This window comes from Lepus europaeus, chromosome 16 (assembly GCF_033115175.1).
Source record: "Lepus europaeus isolate LE1 chromosome 16, mLepTim1.pri, whole genome shotgun sequence".
NCBI classification, from domain to species: domain Eukaryota; kingdom Metazoa; phylum Chordata; class Mammalia; order Lagomorpha; family Leporidae; genus Lepus; species Lepus europaeus.
In genome coordinates, this window is record NC_084842.1 from 67,839,270 (window position 1) to 67,855,470 (window position 16,201).

The 16,201-nt window shown below is 38.0% G+C and overlaps 1 protein-coding gene across 1 annotated transcript; it reads right to left on the reverse strand.

Annotated features, from left to right (window-relative positions):
* Positions 1-5,972: 5,972 nt before the first annotated feature.
* Positions 5,973-6,441, reverse strand: LOC133775097 (MICOS complex subunit MIC10-like). The gene has a single exon (XM_062213173.1). It carries the CDS (start codon positions 6,438-6,440, stop codon positions 5,973-5,975), a length of 468 nt encoding a protein of 155 aa, XP_062069157.1. The 5' UTR covers position 6,441.
* Positions 6,442-16,201: the final 9,760 nt, after the last annotated feature.

The following is a 16,201-nucleotide window of genomic DNA, read 5'->3' on the forward strand; positions in this document are numbered from 1 at the left end:
CAATTCCAAAAGCTCACCATGACTGTGATCATTTATCAGGTCAACTTTGTATCAATCACTGCCTTTATTCTAGACAATTATATTTCCTACAAAAATGAAGAAATAGAAAGCTACAGTTGTAGCTATAAAGATTCCCAAGCATGTTGTTCTTTTAAAATAAAGGTTTTAGTTTTACAATATAACAAATGATAAAAAATTTTACTTTTTTGTGCTGATAGTTATCAAATGAAGCAATCATAATGACTTGAATTTTAAAAAACTTTTACTATGTAAAATTTTCAGTGTAAACAATATTCCACCAAACACCTTGTATATCCATTATAACAATATAACTTAGCTATTTCAGTCTTTGCCAATCAAATTGTAATAAAATAAGGAGAAACTATGCAATAGACCGTATGAATAGTCTACTTGGAAAGGTAACAAAAAATATATATTGCTTTCTTATTACCCATAAGCCAGCTACATTTTTCTTTTTAAAGGTCAATCAATGACAGCATGAACTTTTTCTTTTCCAATACTGAAAAGCAGCAATAAATTGCTTTCACTATACATGGTGGGACTGTATGCTCTTGGATAAGTTTTAATTCCAAAAATCACAGTAAGTGACCTTCTTTATAATATCACCTTTGTTTGTCTAGTTTCAAACATAGTCTCTGTGACAGTATCCTCAAGTTTTCACAATTCTGATACTTCTTGTCAAGTTGTCAGTCACCAAGTGAATTTACATTAAAGCAGATTTTTCTTCAGAAACTTTGATTTAGAAGTTCAAATACAATTCAAAGTGACAGAGGGCTCCAAAGAAATCTAAGTCATGAAGTACAGAATTTTTTAATTAAGATAGGTAAATACCTGAGGAAATTGAGTAGGTCAAATACATACCTAATACATTTAAACTTTACCAAACAGAATTCAGAATATTCTCTCTCCACTGTGCAGATCATTCTTATTCTTGGTCACATCACATATCCTTTCAGATAACATGTAGTGACTGCAATTTGGAAGATTGATGCTGTCCAATCAGCACTATCTGGAAATACATTGCCAAGGAAATTGCACACTACCTAGGGCAGAGTTGATAAAGAGTTTACAAAGGTAATTTAGCTTATTTATCGGTAGACATATTTTCTCTAAAAGAAAAGAATGCAAGCTGAAACCCCAACTAATCTTGTGTAAGTTAATTTGCCTAAGGTGAAATTGCTTTTGGCTGATTTTGATCAGGTCCTTTAAACGTTAACCTGAGCGATTCTTAGATATGTATTGTGTATCAGAATGACTTATGGCACTTTTAGTTATAAAACACACCCCTGAGCTCCAAAATAGAATTAAAGTCGAAAACACTGGAGGTGGGACATCAACATAAGCTTTGGGGGAAAAATATCTCTTGTGATTTTTCTTACACAACAATGAAAATGTTGTTTATTAAAATTAAAAATTGATAATATATTGGGGAATCAAAAATGATAATATATTGGGTATTATACTTAGGCCATTTATTCATTTCCTTTCATATGCCTTGGAAACAATTGAAGTCAGTAAGATTTATATTTATATTTACATACACACACATACACACATTTTTAGTCATATTTTTCAACCTACTAGAAATCAGGCTTTCTGTTTGTCACCAAATTCATTATGATACTGGTTAGGAGGAAACTGCAGACAAAAGAGAGGAAATAGCGAGGGCTTTGAGATGGATGTGCGTGTGTTTAATCTTGACTTATATATTTCAAACCGTATGAAATTTGACGAATTATTCAATTTCTCTGAGATTCAAATTTCTTCAGATAATAATAATGTTGAACCAGTTGAGTTGTTATGGTAACTGAAGGATATAATACATATAAATTAGTTAACACAGTAACTGCAAGTAATAGTCATTCAAAGAATTATATTCCTGCCTAATATTTAATGTTTCAAATTGGCTACCCTCATAAATAGAATTAATCTTACCAAGCTTAATATCAAAAATTCCATCACATGAATTATGTGCATATTCCTGCCACAGTATCCACTTAGTGTGCTACCTTACTTTCTACAGGAACTTGTTAAAAAATGTCATCCTTTTGGTAAGAAGTTCTTCAACTGCTTTATAAAATATTGCACCCCACAATCTCTTTCTGTAAATTATTTTACTCCATATTGTAGTAACAACCTAACAAACTAAATATTTGACTTGTCTAGTATGTTTAGTAATTTTCTTCTGTTCTAGAATGTAAGTCCTATAAGAACAGATTATTTCATTTACATCTATCATTTTTGAATTTTCAGGACCCAGAAAAAACTGCCTATTATAACTGTGCAATGGTGTTTATTAAAGGAGTACAGATGATAACTGAGAAGCACAGCATGTCACAAATAGAAGACCAGATTGAGGGCCTGGGAGCCATGGTTTACCCTGATGTGCCAAGACTGTACAATAAACAAGGGCTTTCTCAGCTCTTTTCTGGGGATCTTATTAAAAAAAAATTCTTATCCAAAAGATCATGGGTGACCTATGACTATCTGCATTTCTATCAAATTCAACTGAGACCAGCTATGCTTCTTCATGGACTTTCTATTGAGCAACATGACACTAAATTATTGAAGACTGATCAAGTTGAGAAAAATAAAGAACTATTTACCAATATGAAAATCAGTGAAACACTGCTATTCTTTTGAAAATGTGTAAAATGTTTTGAGTTAGTTTGCTGGGTTGTATGTGAATAAATAATGTTACTTATGTAGCTCCTGTGTTCAGATGACTCTCTAAATATTGGGTGCCACCTACAAGACATTTAGTTCCCTATCAATTAACCAATAGCATACATAGCTGTGGTTAATATGATTTTCACCACTCATCTTACCCACAAATCTGTATACTGCATCTAGCCCTCTAGTATAAGGAATCTCCTTAGAGAATATGAGGTTCACTGTAGAAGAGGAAGGCTAGTTGCTTGTCCCATGTTTGGAATCCAAGAACAAGAATGAAGAGATGGAATTACATATCAAAATATTTTATAATTACTCATATAACACAGCTTTGGTGAAACAGGGGTGTTTTTGCAGGTGATTATGAAATCTTAGTTAAAAGTTGGATAATAAAATATTAAGTTGTAATTATGATTACTAATGGACTTTGCTCCAGGTTTCAAAGTAGTATTTGAACTCATCAAGTCTGACCAAAACAGAAAATTAGACACATAAACTTAGAATAAAGAACATAATATTTTGAGTCACTTAATTTCGAACAGAGAAAATAGATTGCGATAACTTTTCAGTGTTATTCTGTGACAAAACTTTGTTTTCAGAAAAGGTAACAGAATATATGAGCAGCTGTTTATTTCTAAACTAAACAAGAATATCCAAAGTAAGCCAGATATTTTCTCTTTAATATTCTATTCCTTCAATATTGATTTACTTTGAGCATTAACTATTAAGTTATTTTGATGGTTATTTCATCAAACAATAGGTCTATAGCTAACTTCTAAAGAGCAAGCCACTTTATCTTCACCTACAAGTCAAGGACGTCATGGAGTATGTCGAATACACACAGCTTGAGAACTCAGACAGTGATAATTTGTCAGTGTTAAAGGTTACTTAGCCTGGTCATCCAATGCAGTAGTGTATCAGGAAAATGGAAGTCATATAGTAACAACAGAATAACCTAAATGTGGAGATAAGAAGGCATTATTCCTGATATGGTACAGCAAAACCATCAAAACAAATGGCCTAACTTATTTTTATAGGAAATAAAACCTTTTATAAAATGAGAAGGTTAGAATCCATCATCTGAGTCCTCGAGGCAAACATAATAAGTCTTTTTTATGCCGTTTTCCCAGTGAAATGAATCTATCACTATCTACTTTCTGTTATTTCAGTTCATAACAGAATACTTCTGGGTGGACGAAGATGGCTTCCTTCCTTCATATGTTTGGATTTGCACTTGCTTAGTGGTGCCTGTAATTATGTAGTACACAGCTACATGGCACTGGAACACCCTGCATATTTCCCACTATGAAATAAGAATTTTCTTTGCATAGTTCTTCAAGATCAGACACAAGTAAAAGTGATTTCTTGTTCATACTTGCCATGGATTTCACAGTCCTGGGTCCATTCTAAACTATAGCTTTTCAAATAATATTTTTACCTGTAGTAAAATGCATGAATTGTGCAATTCAACCCTAGGTATGCATGTTGACTTCTCAGTCAAGCCTTTCTGTTTAATATTCTGGAAGAATGATTGACCTTAGCCCTGATAAGCCTGCCTGAGCGTGATCTTGTTATGTAGAGGTAATGAAGGCACTTGCTTCGCTAGGAAGCAGTTTGACTGCAAAGACAGCTTTTCAGACACCCCTCATCCTTGTTTTGTATCCTTCATTTCTGGAAGCTTTGGTATTTTTTCATTTCTCATTCATCAAGCTGCTCTGGCCAAAAGTATCATGTGACTTTCACGAACTTCCTCACACTATACCTAGTTTCTTCCTTGGGTAAAATGAGTGACTTGCCCTCATGGTCAGGAAGCTACAGATAATGGAACTATTCTTTTCCTTAATCTAGGATAATCTTTAATTTTAAATACGAGTTTGTATTGTGGTTCTGCATCTCCCCTAAAGCAAGGGAGTTTATATTCTACCCAACTGACTAGGTAGAAGAGACATGAAATAACATTGTCAGAAAAATAATAATAATTTGGATGGCATTTAATATTATCAGTCATGGTTGTTTTGTTCATTATTTTGTTTAGATCATCCTTTCTATATGTGTTGTGATTACCACAAAATAATTTCTACATGCATATACTAGCATTTTTCATTTTCCCATTAGCATCATTAAATATATTCATTATATCTACACCTACTTCTACATCTTCTTTTTTATCTTTCTCATTATATCTAATTACCATTCACAGAAAACATTTATGCACTCACTATTTTTAAATCTCTTGCTAGACCATGCGCTACTCATTCTATTTATGGAGTTTGATATTGATTCTGAGAAATACAATTCCATAGCTGCTTATTCAAGGTGATAAACTAAAGTTATCATAGTAAATCCTCATTATTTTCCATGAGAAGGGATTGTTAATCTAAGTGATCATGCTCTATATTCTTATTGGGACATGCTTGTTGATTGCAAGCTTTCTGTTTATTGGCTCACATTTGGTTGTGAGAGTCTAGATCTGTTTTATATAATATTTAAGTTACAAAAATGGTAACTGGTAATTTTCACAGCTAGTTCTGGCCCTGTTTTCTTCTTATTTCTTCTTGAAAATATCTGGACTGGGCTGGCTCTGTGGTGTAGCAGGTAATGCCGCCACCTGCAGTGCCAGCATCCCATATGGGTGTCAGTTCCAGTCCTGGCTGCTCCACTTTCAATCCAGCTCTCTGCTGTAGCCTGGGAAAGCAGTAGAAGATGGCCCAACTTGTTGGGCCCCTGCACCCGAGTGAGAGACCTGGAAGAAGCTCCTGGCTCCTGGTTTCGGATTGACACAGTTCCAGCCATTGCTGCCAGTCGAGGAGTGAACCAGCAGATGGAAGACCTCCCTCTCTGCCTCTCCTCTCTAACTCCTCTCTCTGTATAACTCTGACTTTCAAGTAAAAATAAATAAATCTTTTTTTTAAAAAAAGAAAATATCTGGACTAATAAATTCTTTGAGTAGAAATGACAACCACAAACATATAGGGAACAAGGTCCAGCCATCTAATTCATTCTTCTTTATCAGAGAATACTTCATTCAGTTCCAATATGAAGCACAGATAAATCCCAAACTATCTTTTTACTTTCTTGCATCGTTTTTATTCTTTACAGTGTCATTAGATACATTACAATAGAGATGGTAGCTCAAGGGACATTTCTCCTTCACAACTAGGAAACTAGTAGGAGTAAATGATCAACATAAGTGATTCCTGTATCTATAATTATTACTAGGCAATTGATATAGGAAGGGAGAGTTGGTTTAGATACGGCCAGATTAATTTCCAAAGAGCTTAATCTATTTTTTTTTTCCTATTCGTGTTTAATTTATTTCTCTTGAAGACCACCTCCTCACAATTTCCAGAGAGAAAATACAAAACAAGAAACAGGCTGGTTTCAGACACAGCAGAGCGCTGGAGTTGGAAGCGCGGCGGCAGCACCAATGCAACTCTGGGGCGCCGCGGTGTTCCTGAAGAGCGAGCGGGGTTCCTCCCTTCCTCCCTCAGGGACGTTCTCGGTGTGCGTTGCTGCTCCTGCTCTTTGAGGTATTTCCCATGCAGAAGGTAAGGCGCCTGGAAGTCGTGCTGACAGTTGGAATAGGCCATGCCCAGGCCCATGCCAGAACCAAAGGCTAAAGGCCACGATTTTCTTTTAAAGAAGGTAAGTGAGAAAACGACTCCTAATCCAAAACCAGTACCTATCTTCATGACCGTATCCGCCATGCACCGGTCCCACTTGCTGCAGATATCTGACTCGGACATGTTCCCCACCCGCAGCTCCATCTTCCATTATGGCCGGCCCCCAGACTCTCTGACTCAGGCAAGTCTCGCCACCTTAATCTATTTTTAGTTGTTTGCTTATTCTCCTTAAATAATTAGGTTGCAAAAAGGACTTTATTTTAGTTCTTGGAACTATCACGCTCTTAAATAATATTTCTTCTTCTTGGTATGCCTTTTTCTTCCTTCTATGATTATTTAATCATTAATGCAAGCATTATACTCTAGAAGAAAACTTCCATGGCTTCGCTAACTAGATCACCTCTCTCTCTCTCTCTCTCTCATCTATCTATTTATTTGAAAAGCAGAGTTATCTAGAGGCAGAGGCTGGCGGAGGGCGGGGGGGGGGGGGGGGGGGGAGGGGGAGGTCTTCCATCATCTGGTTCATTCCTCAAATGGCCACAAGGGCTGGAACTGAGCTTATCCAATGCAAGGAGCCTGGAGACTCTTCTAGGTCTCTAACATAGGTGCAGGGGCCCAAGGACTTGGGTCATCTTCCACTGTTTTCATAGGCCATAGCAGAGAGCTGCATTGGAAGAGAAGCAGTCAGGACTCGAACTGGCGGCCATATGGGATGCCGGCACTGAAGGTGGTGGCTTTACCCACTATGCCACAGCGCTGGCCCCTGGACCATTACTCTCTTGAAAACTCAAGTTATCACTTTAATTTAGAGTGACTACTGGGTAAAAGTATGGTACATCTAGGAATCTATAAGCTTTGTAAAGTCAGTTCGGCACCTGTTTGGTTCTTGATTGTTTCCCCAGGCCATAGCACATGTAATAAACATCATGTAGTAAACATCAACAAACACTTTCGAAATGAAATGATAATTTCCTTTACCTTTTTGTATGTTCTTTTCACATAACAGTTAAATTATTTTATTAGAAATTATAATTATGTTTGCCTGTGTCCTCTTTCTCATGAAAAATTTACATTTTATCAAACTTTCTCATGCAATCTGTTATTTTTACCAGTTTATAGATTCATTAAACACATTGTTAAAAATTTTAAATGCAAAGAATTTTGCAGAGAGACAGGCAGAAAGATCAAGATGCTTCATCTTCTGTTCACTTCCTAAATGCCTGCTCTACAGCTGGGTCTGGGTCAGGCTGAAGCTAATCACTAGGAATGTTAGTCTTTCACATTGTGAATAAGAACCTAAACACTTGAGCCAAGATTTGCTACTTTACAAGGTATGCATTAGCAGGAAGCTGGAATTGGAAGCAGTGCCAGGACTTGAACACAGTAATTCCAATAAAAGATGCTTGCATCCCAAGCAGCATCTTAATACTCCAACATGCACCTGCCACTGAAATCCTCTTTCTTAATAATTTAGTATGATAACTATTGTTATAAATTTTATTAAGGAAATATAATGGCATTTACATTTAATATATTCTGCCAAAACAAAAAAAATCTCTATTTCACCTTATTTTTAAGATAAAATAACAAAATACCTTTCACTGAAGTGATATAATTAATTTTGTATTTTAATAGAACAGAAACTATTTCCTTTGAGTTAAAATGTTCCAGAACAATTAAAAATGAGGAGCATTATGAGCTAATATTTATGAAATTAAAATTGATTAAGGAATTTCTCCTAAATATATAACATTTATTAAGCAATTGATTCAAAGTGTCTGCAACACTGTAAGTCATACAAAGGACAATCTGCCTTTTGACAATCAGATTAACAATAGAAAGGAAAGTAAGCTTTCTATCAATTATAGTCTAATATTGTACTATTAGTTATTTTTTAAGATTGATTTATTTATTTGAAAGTCAAGGTTACACAGAGAGAAAAGGAAAGGCAGTGGGGGGGGGGGGTCTTCCATCCGCTGGTTCACCCCAATCATCCACAAAGCCTGGAGCTGGGTGAATCTGAAGCCAGGAGCCAGAGTTTCTTCAGTGTCTCCCAGGCAGATGCAGGCGCACAAGGACTTGGGCCGTCTGCTACTGCTTCTCCAGGCCATTGCAGGGAGCTGGATCAGAAGTGGAGCAGCCCGGGACTCAAACAGGTGCCCATATGGGATGCCGGCACTACAGGTGGCTGCTTTACCTGCTATGCCACAGTGCCCACCCTCAACAAATGCTGCTTTAAATGGTCCTCAGAGTCATCTCTGAATGTATACAAGATGCAGGATAAGTCTAGAGAACTCAAGTGAAGTTTTCTTACATCTTTTTAAAAAATATTTTATTTATTTTTCTGACAGGCAGAGTTACAGAGAGAGGGAAAAACAGAGACAGTGTTCTTCCATTCACTGGTTCACTCTCCAAATGGCTTTAATGGCCAGAGCAAGCCAAGCCAGGAGCCAGGAGCTTCCTCTGGGTCTCTCAAGAGGGTGGAGGGGCTCAAGCCCTTGGTCCATCCTTCACTGCTTTCCTAGGTGATCAGCAGAGACCTGGATCAGAAGAGGAGCAGCTGGGACATGAACTAGTGCCCATATGGGATGCTGGTACTGCAGGTGGAGGCTTAGCCTATTGTTCAACAGTGCAAGCCCTCTGGCACTATATCTTTCTATTAGTTTATTATATAAAATTTACCATCTCTTATTTTTATGTTTAGATTATTTTATTTTATTTTATTTTATTTTATTTTATTTTACTGGAGGTGATTTTTCCAATCATATCATGTTATTTGCCCGTGGATTTTTTTGATACAGAATTAGAAGTGCTTGTGAAAAAGAATAACAGCCTTATCTGAAAATATGTACTTATCCCAAGAGACCCGATCTCAGTCTACTTCCTTCATTTCCCTACCCACTGTGGGGCTGTGGATATGCTTGCCATTTCCCTCAGGTTGAAACCAAGATGACATACACAGAAAAACGTTGATTTCTGGGCTGGTGCCAAGGCTCAATAGGCTAATCCTCTGCCTTGAGGCGCCGGCACACCAGGTTCTAGTCCTGGTCAGGGCGCCAGATCCTGGCCGGGTTGCTCCTCTTCCAGTCCAGCTCTCTGCTCTGGCCCAGGAGTGCAGTGGAGGATGGCCCACGTGCTTGGGCCCTACACCCGCATGGGAGACCAGGAGAGGCACCTGGCTCCTGGCTTCGGATCAGCGCGGTGCACCGGCCACAGCGGCCATTGGGGGGTGAACCAATGGTAAAGGAAGACCTTTCTCTCTGTCTCTCTCTCTCACTTTCCAATCTGCCTGTCAAATAAATAAATAAATAAAGTTGATTTCTGACTGACCTATTTGGTTGTCTCCTTGATTTCCCCCAACTCCTCAGATTAAAAACAGATCTCACTTTTCCCTCCCAATTTTCTTCTTGGTCTAGGTAAGATAGTAATATCTCCTGAGACAAAGATTCAATAGCATCTTTCTGATATTATTTTCAAAGTCAAACGCAGACATCCCTATGCTTCTCAGTTCCCATAAAAATGTCCAAATAGCACTCCTAATTTCCAGATGATTCAGATGAAGTACCAGAACATAATCTTTATGAAGACAAATTTTCATTTTGAACACTGGTTTAAGAGTCTTCCTGGTCACTCTGCATAACAGAGACAGCTTTTGTTCACTTACGCCCTGTTTTTTGATTGCAGGACACATTTGTTCCTTACCTTGATACCTCCACTACAGCACATTCTTATGACCAGTTCAGACCAATTGATGTGCACAAAAGTGGTGTATCACATAACCCTTTCAGTGAAAATATTTTTAGATTTCATAGACCAGTACTCATGACTCTGTCTTGGAAAGCATTTTGTGTTGAGATTGTGAAGTTACAAGATGATGCACTTATGAGGGGCCTTTGCCATGGTGCAGTAGGTTAATCCTCTGCCTGAGGTGCCAGCATCCAATATGGGCGCTTGTTCTAGTCCTGACCGCCTCTCTTTCAGTCCATCTCTCTGCTGTGGCCGGGGAAAGCAGTAGAAGGTGGCCCAAGTCCCTGGGCCCCTGAACCCATGTGGGAGACCAGGAAGAAGTGCCTGGCTCCTAGCTTCAGATCAGCACAGCTCCAGCCATTGTGGCCATTTTGGGAGTGAACCAACAGGAGGACCTTTCTCTGTCTCCCCCTCTTACTGTAACACTAACTCTCAAATAAAATAAATAAAACCTAAAAAAAAAAAAGATATTGTAAAGTTACAAGATGATGCACTGACGCACCAATGCACATTCAACAGATGCTTAGAAGATTTATGTAACAAATAAACTTTGTAGTATTATAAGGATTTGAAGATTTATTCTTTTGGCTGCTTTTGTAACTTTTTTCACAAGATAATATAATGCATATTGATTGTCATCACAAGACTTTAAAATACTATTCAATGCATATATGCATGTATTCATTTTCTACTGCTGTCTAACAAGTTGTCACGCTTGCAGCTAATATTACCTCACAGTCCATAGGTCAGAAGTTTCGTATGGCATGGTTGGACCTGTGTTCAGAGAATCACATGGCCTAAGCCAAAGCACTTTACAGGCTAAGTCTAATCATGAAGTTCCGCAGGGCAATGAACTTGGAAATTCTTTCCTGTTGGAAGAATTCACTTTCTTGTGGTTATAGTATGAACTTCACTGGTTCCTTGCTTATTATCAGAAGCATCCTCTGCCCAACTTTTTCTATGTTATCCCTGCCTTCAAATTAACAATGGTGAATTATTTTTGCTTGTAGTTTGGATCACTGGATTCCTGTATCTGTAGTTGTTAGACACCTATTTCAAGGCCCATGGAATCAGATGATACCCACCTACATGATCTCGCTTTCAATGAACTCAAACAACGAACTAGTAATCTTCATTATGTACCCAAAATCTCTGCAGACCCTTTCTGATTTAGGATTGTTTGCTCCTCAAACCCTAAAAATGACTCATCATGCTCTTTTCATATGATTCCTTAAACACTACAGTTTGATGCTAAATTCTCTTTCCTTTCTATTAAATCCTTGCATTGTTCCATTCTTTCCCAACTTTTATATTACTAATATTTTATTAAAGGTTCATTGGCTTTTTGTGGTATTTTTTCTTTTTTTTTAACTCACCCTAATGAATTGTATGGACTTTGAAGGCAGATGTTATCTCTTTTTCTTTTTCCATTGTCATTTTTACAGAATCTCACAATATCATTAACAAATAGGAAACATTCCCTAGAAATTTTTGTTTTGTAGATTACTAAATAATGTTATTGTTCACAAAGATAACCTCATGGATTATGATTATATTAAATAAAATGGCATAGGGGCCAGTGCTGTGGCATAGCAGGTAGGGCTGCGGTCTGCAGTGCCGGCATCTCATATGGGTGCCAGTTCCAGTCATGGCTGCTTCACTTCTGATCTGGCTCTCTGCCGTGGCCTGAGAAAGCAGAGAAAGATGGACCAAGTGCTTAGACCCCTGCACCCACATGGGAGACCCAGAAGAAGCTCCTGGCTCCTGGCTTCAGATTGGCACAGCTCCAGCTGTTGCAGCCATCTGGAGAGTGAACCAGCAGTTGGAAGACCTCTCTCTTTCTCTTTGCCTCTGCCTTTCTGTAACTCTGTCTTTCAAATAAATAAGTCTTTAAAAAATAAAATAAAATGTCATGTATAATTTTAATTTTGATATAAGAATCAAATTAGAAGACATTAGAAAGTAATCTAGATAGTTATAGTACATGTAAATACTCATAAATTAGAAAGAATTACATCTAAAATATACATCCAATTGAATTCTCTTCTTGAAGATAGGCTTGACCATAGAACTTTATCCAAAGAATAGACTACACAAAGGAAAATACAGTAGCTTCATGTTGTAGAAACCTAGAAACAAAAGAATCACGTAATTGAGATTAATATCAGTAGCAGTCAATCATATTGGTATCATATACCCCTGGTATAATGCAGGGAGAGAACATGACGCCTCTGTGGTTTTCTGCCCTAAAACCTGTGTATCAATCTAATATTGAGAAGTCTATTTAGTGACTGATTGGTATTCTTCAAAAACCTCAATTTCATAAAACATATGGAAAGAATAACTGATACAAATAGAAGAACAGAGGGCATGGAATTTAAAGGTAGTGTGGTGTTCAGAATTCAATCATCAACCAGTAAAAGCACGTTATGCGGGTAATTGGTAAGATCTGAATGAAGATTGTATTTCAGTCAGTGCTAATGAACTAACATGATATTCTGTTTTGAAATATATGTGATATGATAAATTAAGTGAAACATTTTAAAGGGAATGTGAACCTCCCCTCTCTTTGTAACTGAGGACTAGTAGGAGCAGACAACTTATGAAAATTTATTTCTAATGATGTAGTTCATAGTCTTTTGCTAAATTAGTCATTCAAAACAGCCTCTCTTGAAGGACTAGGAAAAAAGTCCAAATATACATATATTCGCAGAAACAAATCAGATTATATACTATTCACAGCTAGAACTCTCTGACATCAGACTCCCTGAACTAAACCTCAGTTTCTAATGCCACCTCATAGCAGCAGTGTGTTCTTATTAGACAGTTATTACTCTAAACCTCAGGTTCATCATCTGTGAAATTGATATAATAAGTCATATCACAGCATTAGCTTCAAGTTTAAAGACAATGTAAATAAGATATACTTAGCATTTGCACATGGTAAGTACCTGGTATAAAGTCAGCTTTTAGGATAATTATGCTTGGCATCTACTCTGGGTCTATCAAGAAAATGAAAGTTTTTATTTCCTCAAATAAGAGTGGGGATTCATATGACTTAAAAAAAAAAAAGATTTACTTATTTATTTGAAAGTCAGAGTTACACAGAAAGAGGAGAGGCAGAGAGAGAGGTCTTCCAATCCAATGATTCACTCCCCAAATGGCTGCAACGGCCAGAGCTGCGCCGATCCGAAACCAGGAGCCAGGAGCTTCTCCCAGGTCTCCCATGTGGGTGCAGGGGCCCAAGAACTTGGGCCATCTTATACTGCTTTCCCAGGCCATAGCAAAGAGCTGGATAGGAAGTGGAGCAGCCAGGACTAGAACCGGCACCCATATGGGATGCCAGTGCTTCAGGCCAGGGCATTAACCTGCTGAGCCACAGTGCCGGCCCCGATTCACATGTCTTGAGCAACTACTAAGTGCCAAGCATTATTGTAAATAAAATCTCATTTAATTCTTATTACATACGTATGAATTGGTATATAACCATGATTCTGTTGGAATTTAGAACAGTAGTAACAAAGGAGCTGGAAGTTGAAATTGGTCTGGATACCTCCAAAATCTGTATTTACTATGACAAATTTCTTTCACTGGTAATTTCTTTATTTATGGATGCAATTAATTAAAGTAAATGAAAGTTTTTTTAAATATTTATTTATTTATTTGAAAGCCAGAGTTACACAGGAAGAGAAGGAGAGGCAGTGAGAGAGATAGAGAGAGAGAGAGAGAGAGAGAGAGAGAGGTCTTCCATCCTCTGGTTTCACTAGCCAATTGGCTGCAACAGCCGGAGCTGCACTGATCCTAAGCCAGGAGCTTCCTCTGGGTCTCCCATGCGGGTCCAGGGGCCCAAGGATTTGGCCCCCCTTCTACTGCTTTCCCAGGTCACAGCAGAGAGCTGGATTGGAAGTAGAGCAGCCAGGACTTGAACCAGCACCCATATCGGATACCAGCACTGCAGGAGGCAGCTTTACCTGCTATGCCACAGAACCAGGCCCCATAAATGAAAATTAAAAACAACACCTTGACTGGCATATAAAACACCCTCTTAATAAAAATCTATGTGTATTTTTAATTTGTATTTTAATTTTTAGTGGTAAATACAGCCCAAGAATGAAGGACCAAATTTTTGTATATCAAATATTGTCTAATGTAAAAGACTTTAAACTTGGGGAAGGTGCCATGGCTCACTTGGTTAATCCTCCGCCTGCTGTCCAGCATCCCATATGTGTACTGGGTTCTAGTCCCTGTTGCTCCTCTTCCAATCCAGCTCTCTGTTGTGGCCCAGGAAGGCAGCAGAGGATGGCCCGGATGCTTGGGCCCCTGCACCTGCATGGGAGACCAGGAAGAAGCATCTGGCTCCTGGCTTCGGATTGGCGCAGCGCCTGTTGTGGTGGCCATTTGGGAGAGTGAACCAACGGAAGGAAGACCTTTCTCTGTGTCTCTCTCTCTCATTGTCTATAACTCTACCTGTCAAACAAATTAAAAGAAAAAAAAAAAGACTTTAAACTCTATTAGATTTATTTCAGAGATTCTTTTTTTTTTAATTGTCTTAATAGTCATAGTCATTGTTCTGTGGTTAAAAATAGTTTTGGGGTTTGCATTATTGTCATTTACTAAATCCTTTTTCTTTCTAAAATCTAATCATATTATCCATAAAAATAAGGAATCAGGCCGGCGCTGTGGCTCACTAGGCTAATCCTCCGCCTTGCAGCGCCGGCACACCAGGTTCTAGTCCTGGTACCGATCCTGTCCCGGTTGCCCCTCTTCCAGGCCAGCTCTCTGCTGTGGCTAGGGAGTGCAGTGGAGGATGGCCCAAATGTTTGGGTCCTGCACCCCATGGGAGACCAGGAGAAGCACCTGGCTCCTGCCATCGGATCAGCGCGGTGCGCTGGCCGCAGCGCGCCAACCGCGGCGGCCATTGGAGGGTGAACCAATGGCAAAAGGAAGACCTTTCTCTCTGTCTCTCTCTCACTGTCCACTCTGCCTGTCAAAAAAAATAAATAAAAATAAGGAATCAATAAGGTGTGTAAATATGTATAAAGGATGATAAAATCTTTGCAGACTGAAAAAAACATTTTTGGAACATTAAATTTACTATATCCCATAGAAAATAGATATGCCATTGCATAAATTATATCTGTAGCCTATGTGTAATAAGTGACAAAATTATTTAGAAAAAGTGAGCATGTTTTCATGACAAATTTGAGTAGTTTTGAGAATGCATGCAAGTTTGGAAACTTGTAACTCAAAATTTCAGTAACAGCAGACAGTTTCTCAGAATAGATCCTTAAGAAAATTTTCAGCTCCAGAGTTCTTGAATGCTGTCTATGATGAAATAGATCCTACTTGTTCAAACATTCTTCCCTAAGGGTTCCAAAGGGTAATGATGATGATATGTAAAACCATGCAGCACCAGTTTGCTCTTGCAGTATCTACTGCTCACCTACATTGACAATGGCATTCACAGGACATCTATTCCATGTAATCAAGGACAAGTTTCCTGTCATAACAGAAGAGAGTGTGTTTCCTTCTCTTTCTCAGACACCTTCTGGTCTAGAGAAGTTTCTGGCTAACGTTTAAGTACCTGTTACTCTCATTGGTGGAGTCCAGCATCAAACCCTTGAGCATCTCCTTGATGTAGGCTGTGGGAAATTTTTTCAATCAACATTTTATACTTTGTTATGTTGGTCCCATAATATATATGCAGCTGACATTCTCTTGTTTAGTCTTCAAATTTACATTTATCTTTTAGTCAGTCTTGTACCACCTGCAGCAAACTTTTGTCTCTCTAGAACTCATGACTCAAATATGATGTTGTGACAGTAGAGGAGGAACTTATATATACAAGGCAACCTGTACAAGAACACAGACGGCCTTTCAAGGCAGGTGAGGCACCATGAACAGAAAGATTCATTTGTTGATTTTCTTTACATGCAAGAACCAGGAGGAATCTAAATTGCTCTGGAATAAAAAGCAATAATTCAAAAATATGAAGTACTCAGAAGAAACTCTAGATGAAAATTAAAGCATAGACAGAGATAAAAGAAAAAAAAATATGTGACTGTGGAACATAAACTGGATAAATATGTCTTTGTATGTTGTAAGACTCATATTGGAAACATCCTTTTTCTGTTTCC

Excerpts from the sequence above, each read along its gene's own strand:
- LOC133775097 (XM_062213173.1), bottom strand. The coding sequence starts at position 6,440 with ATGTCCGAGTCAGATATCTGCAGCAAGTGGGACCGGTGCATGGCGGAT.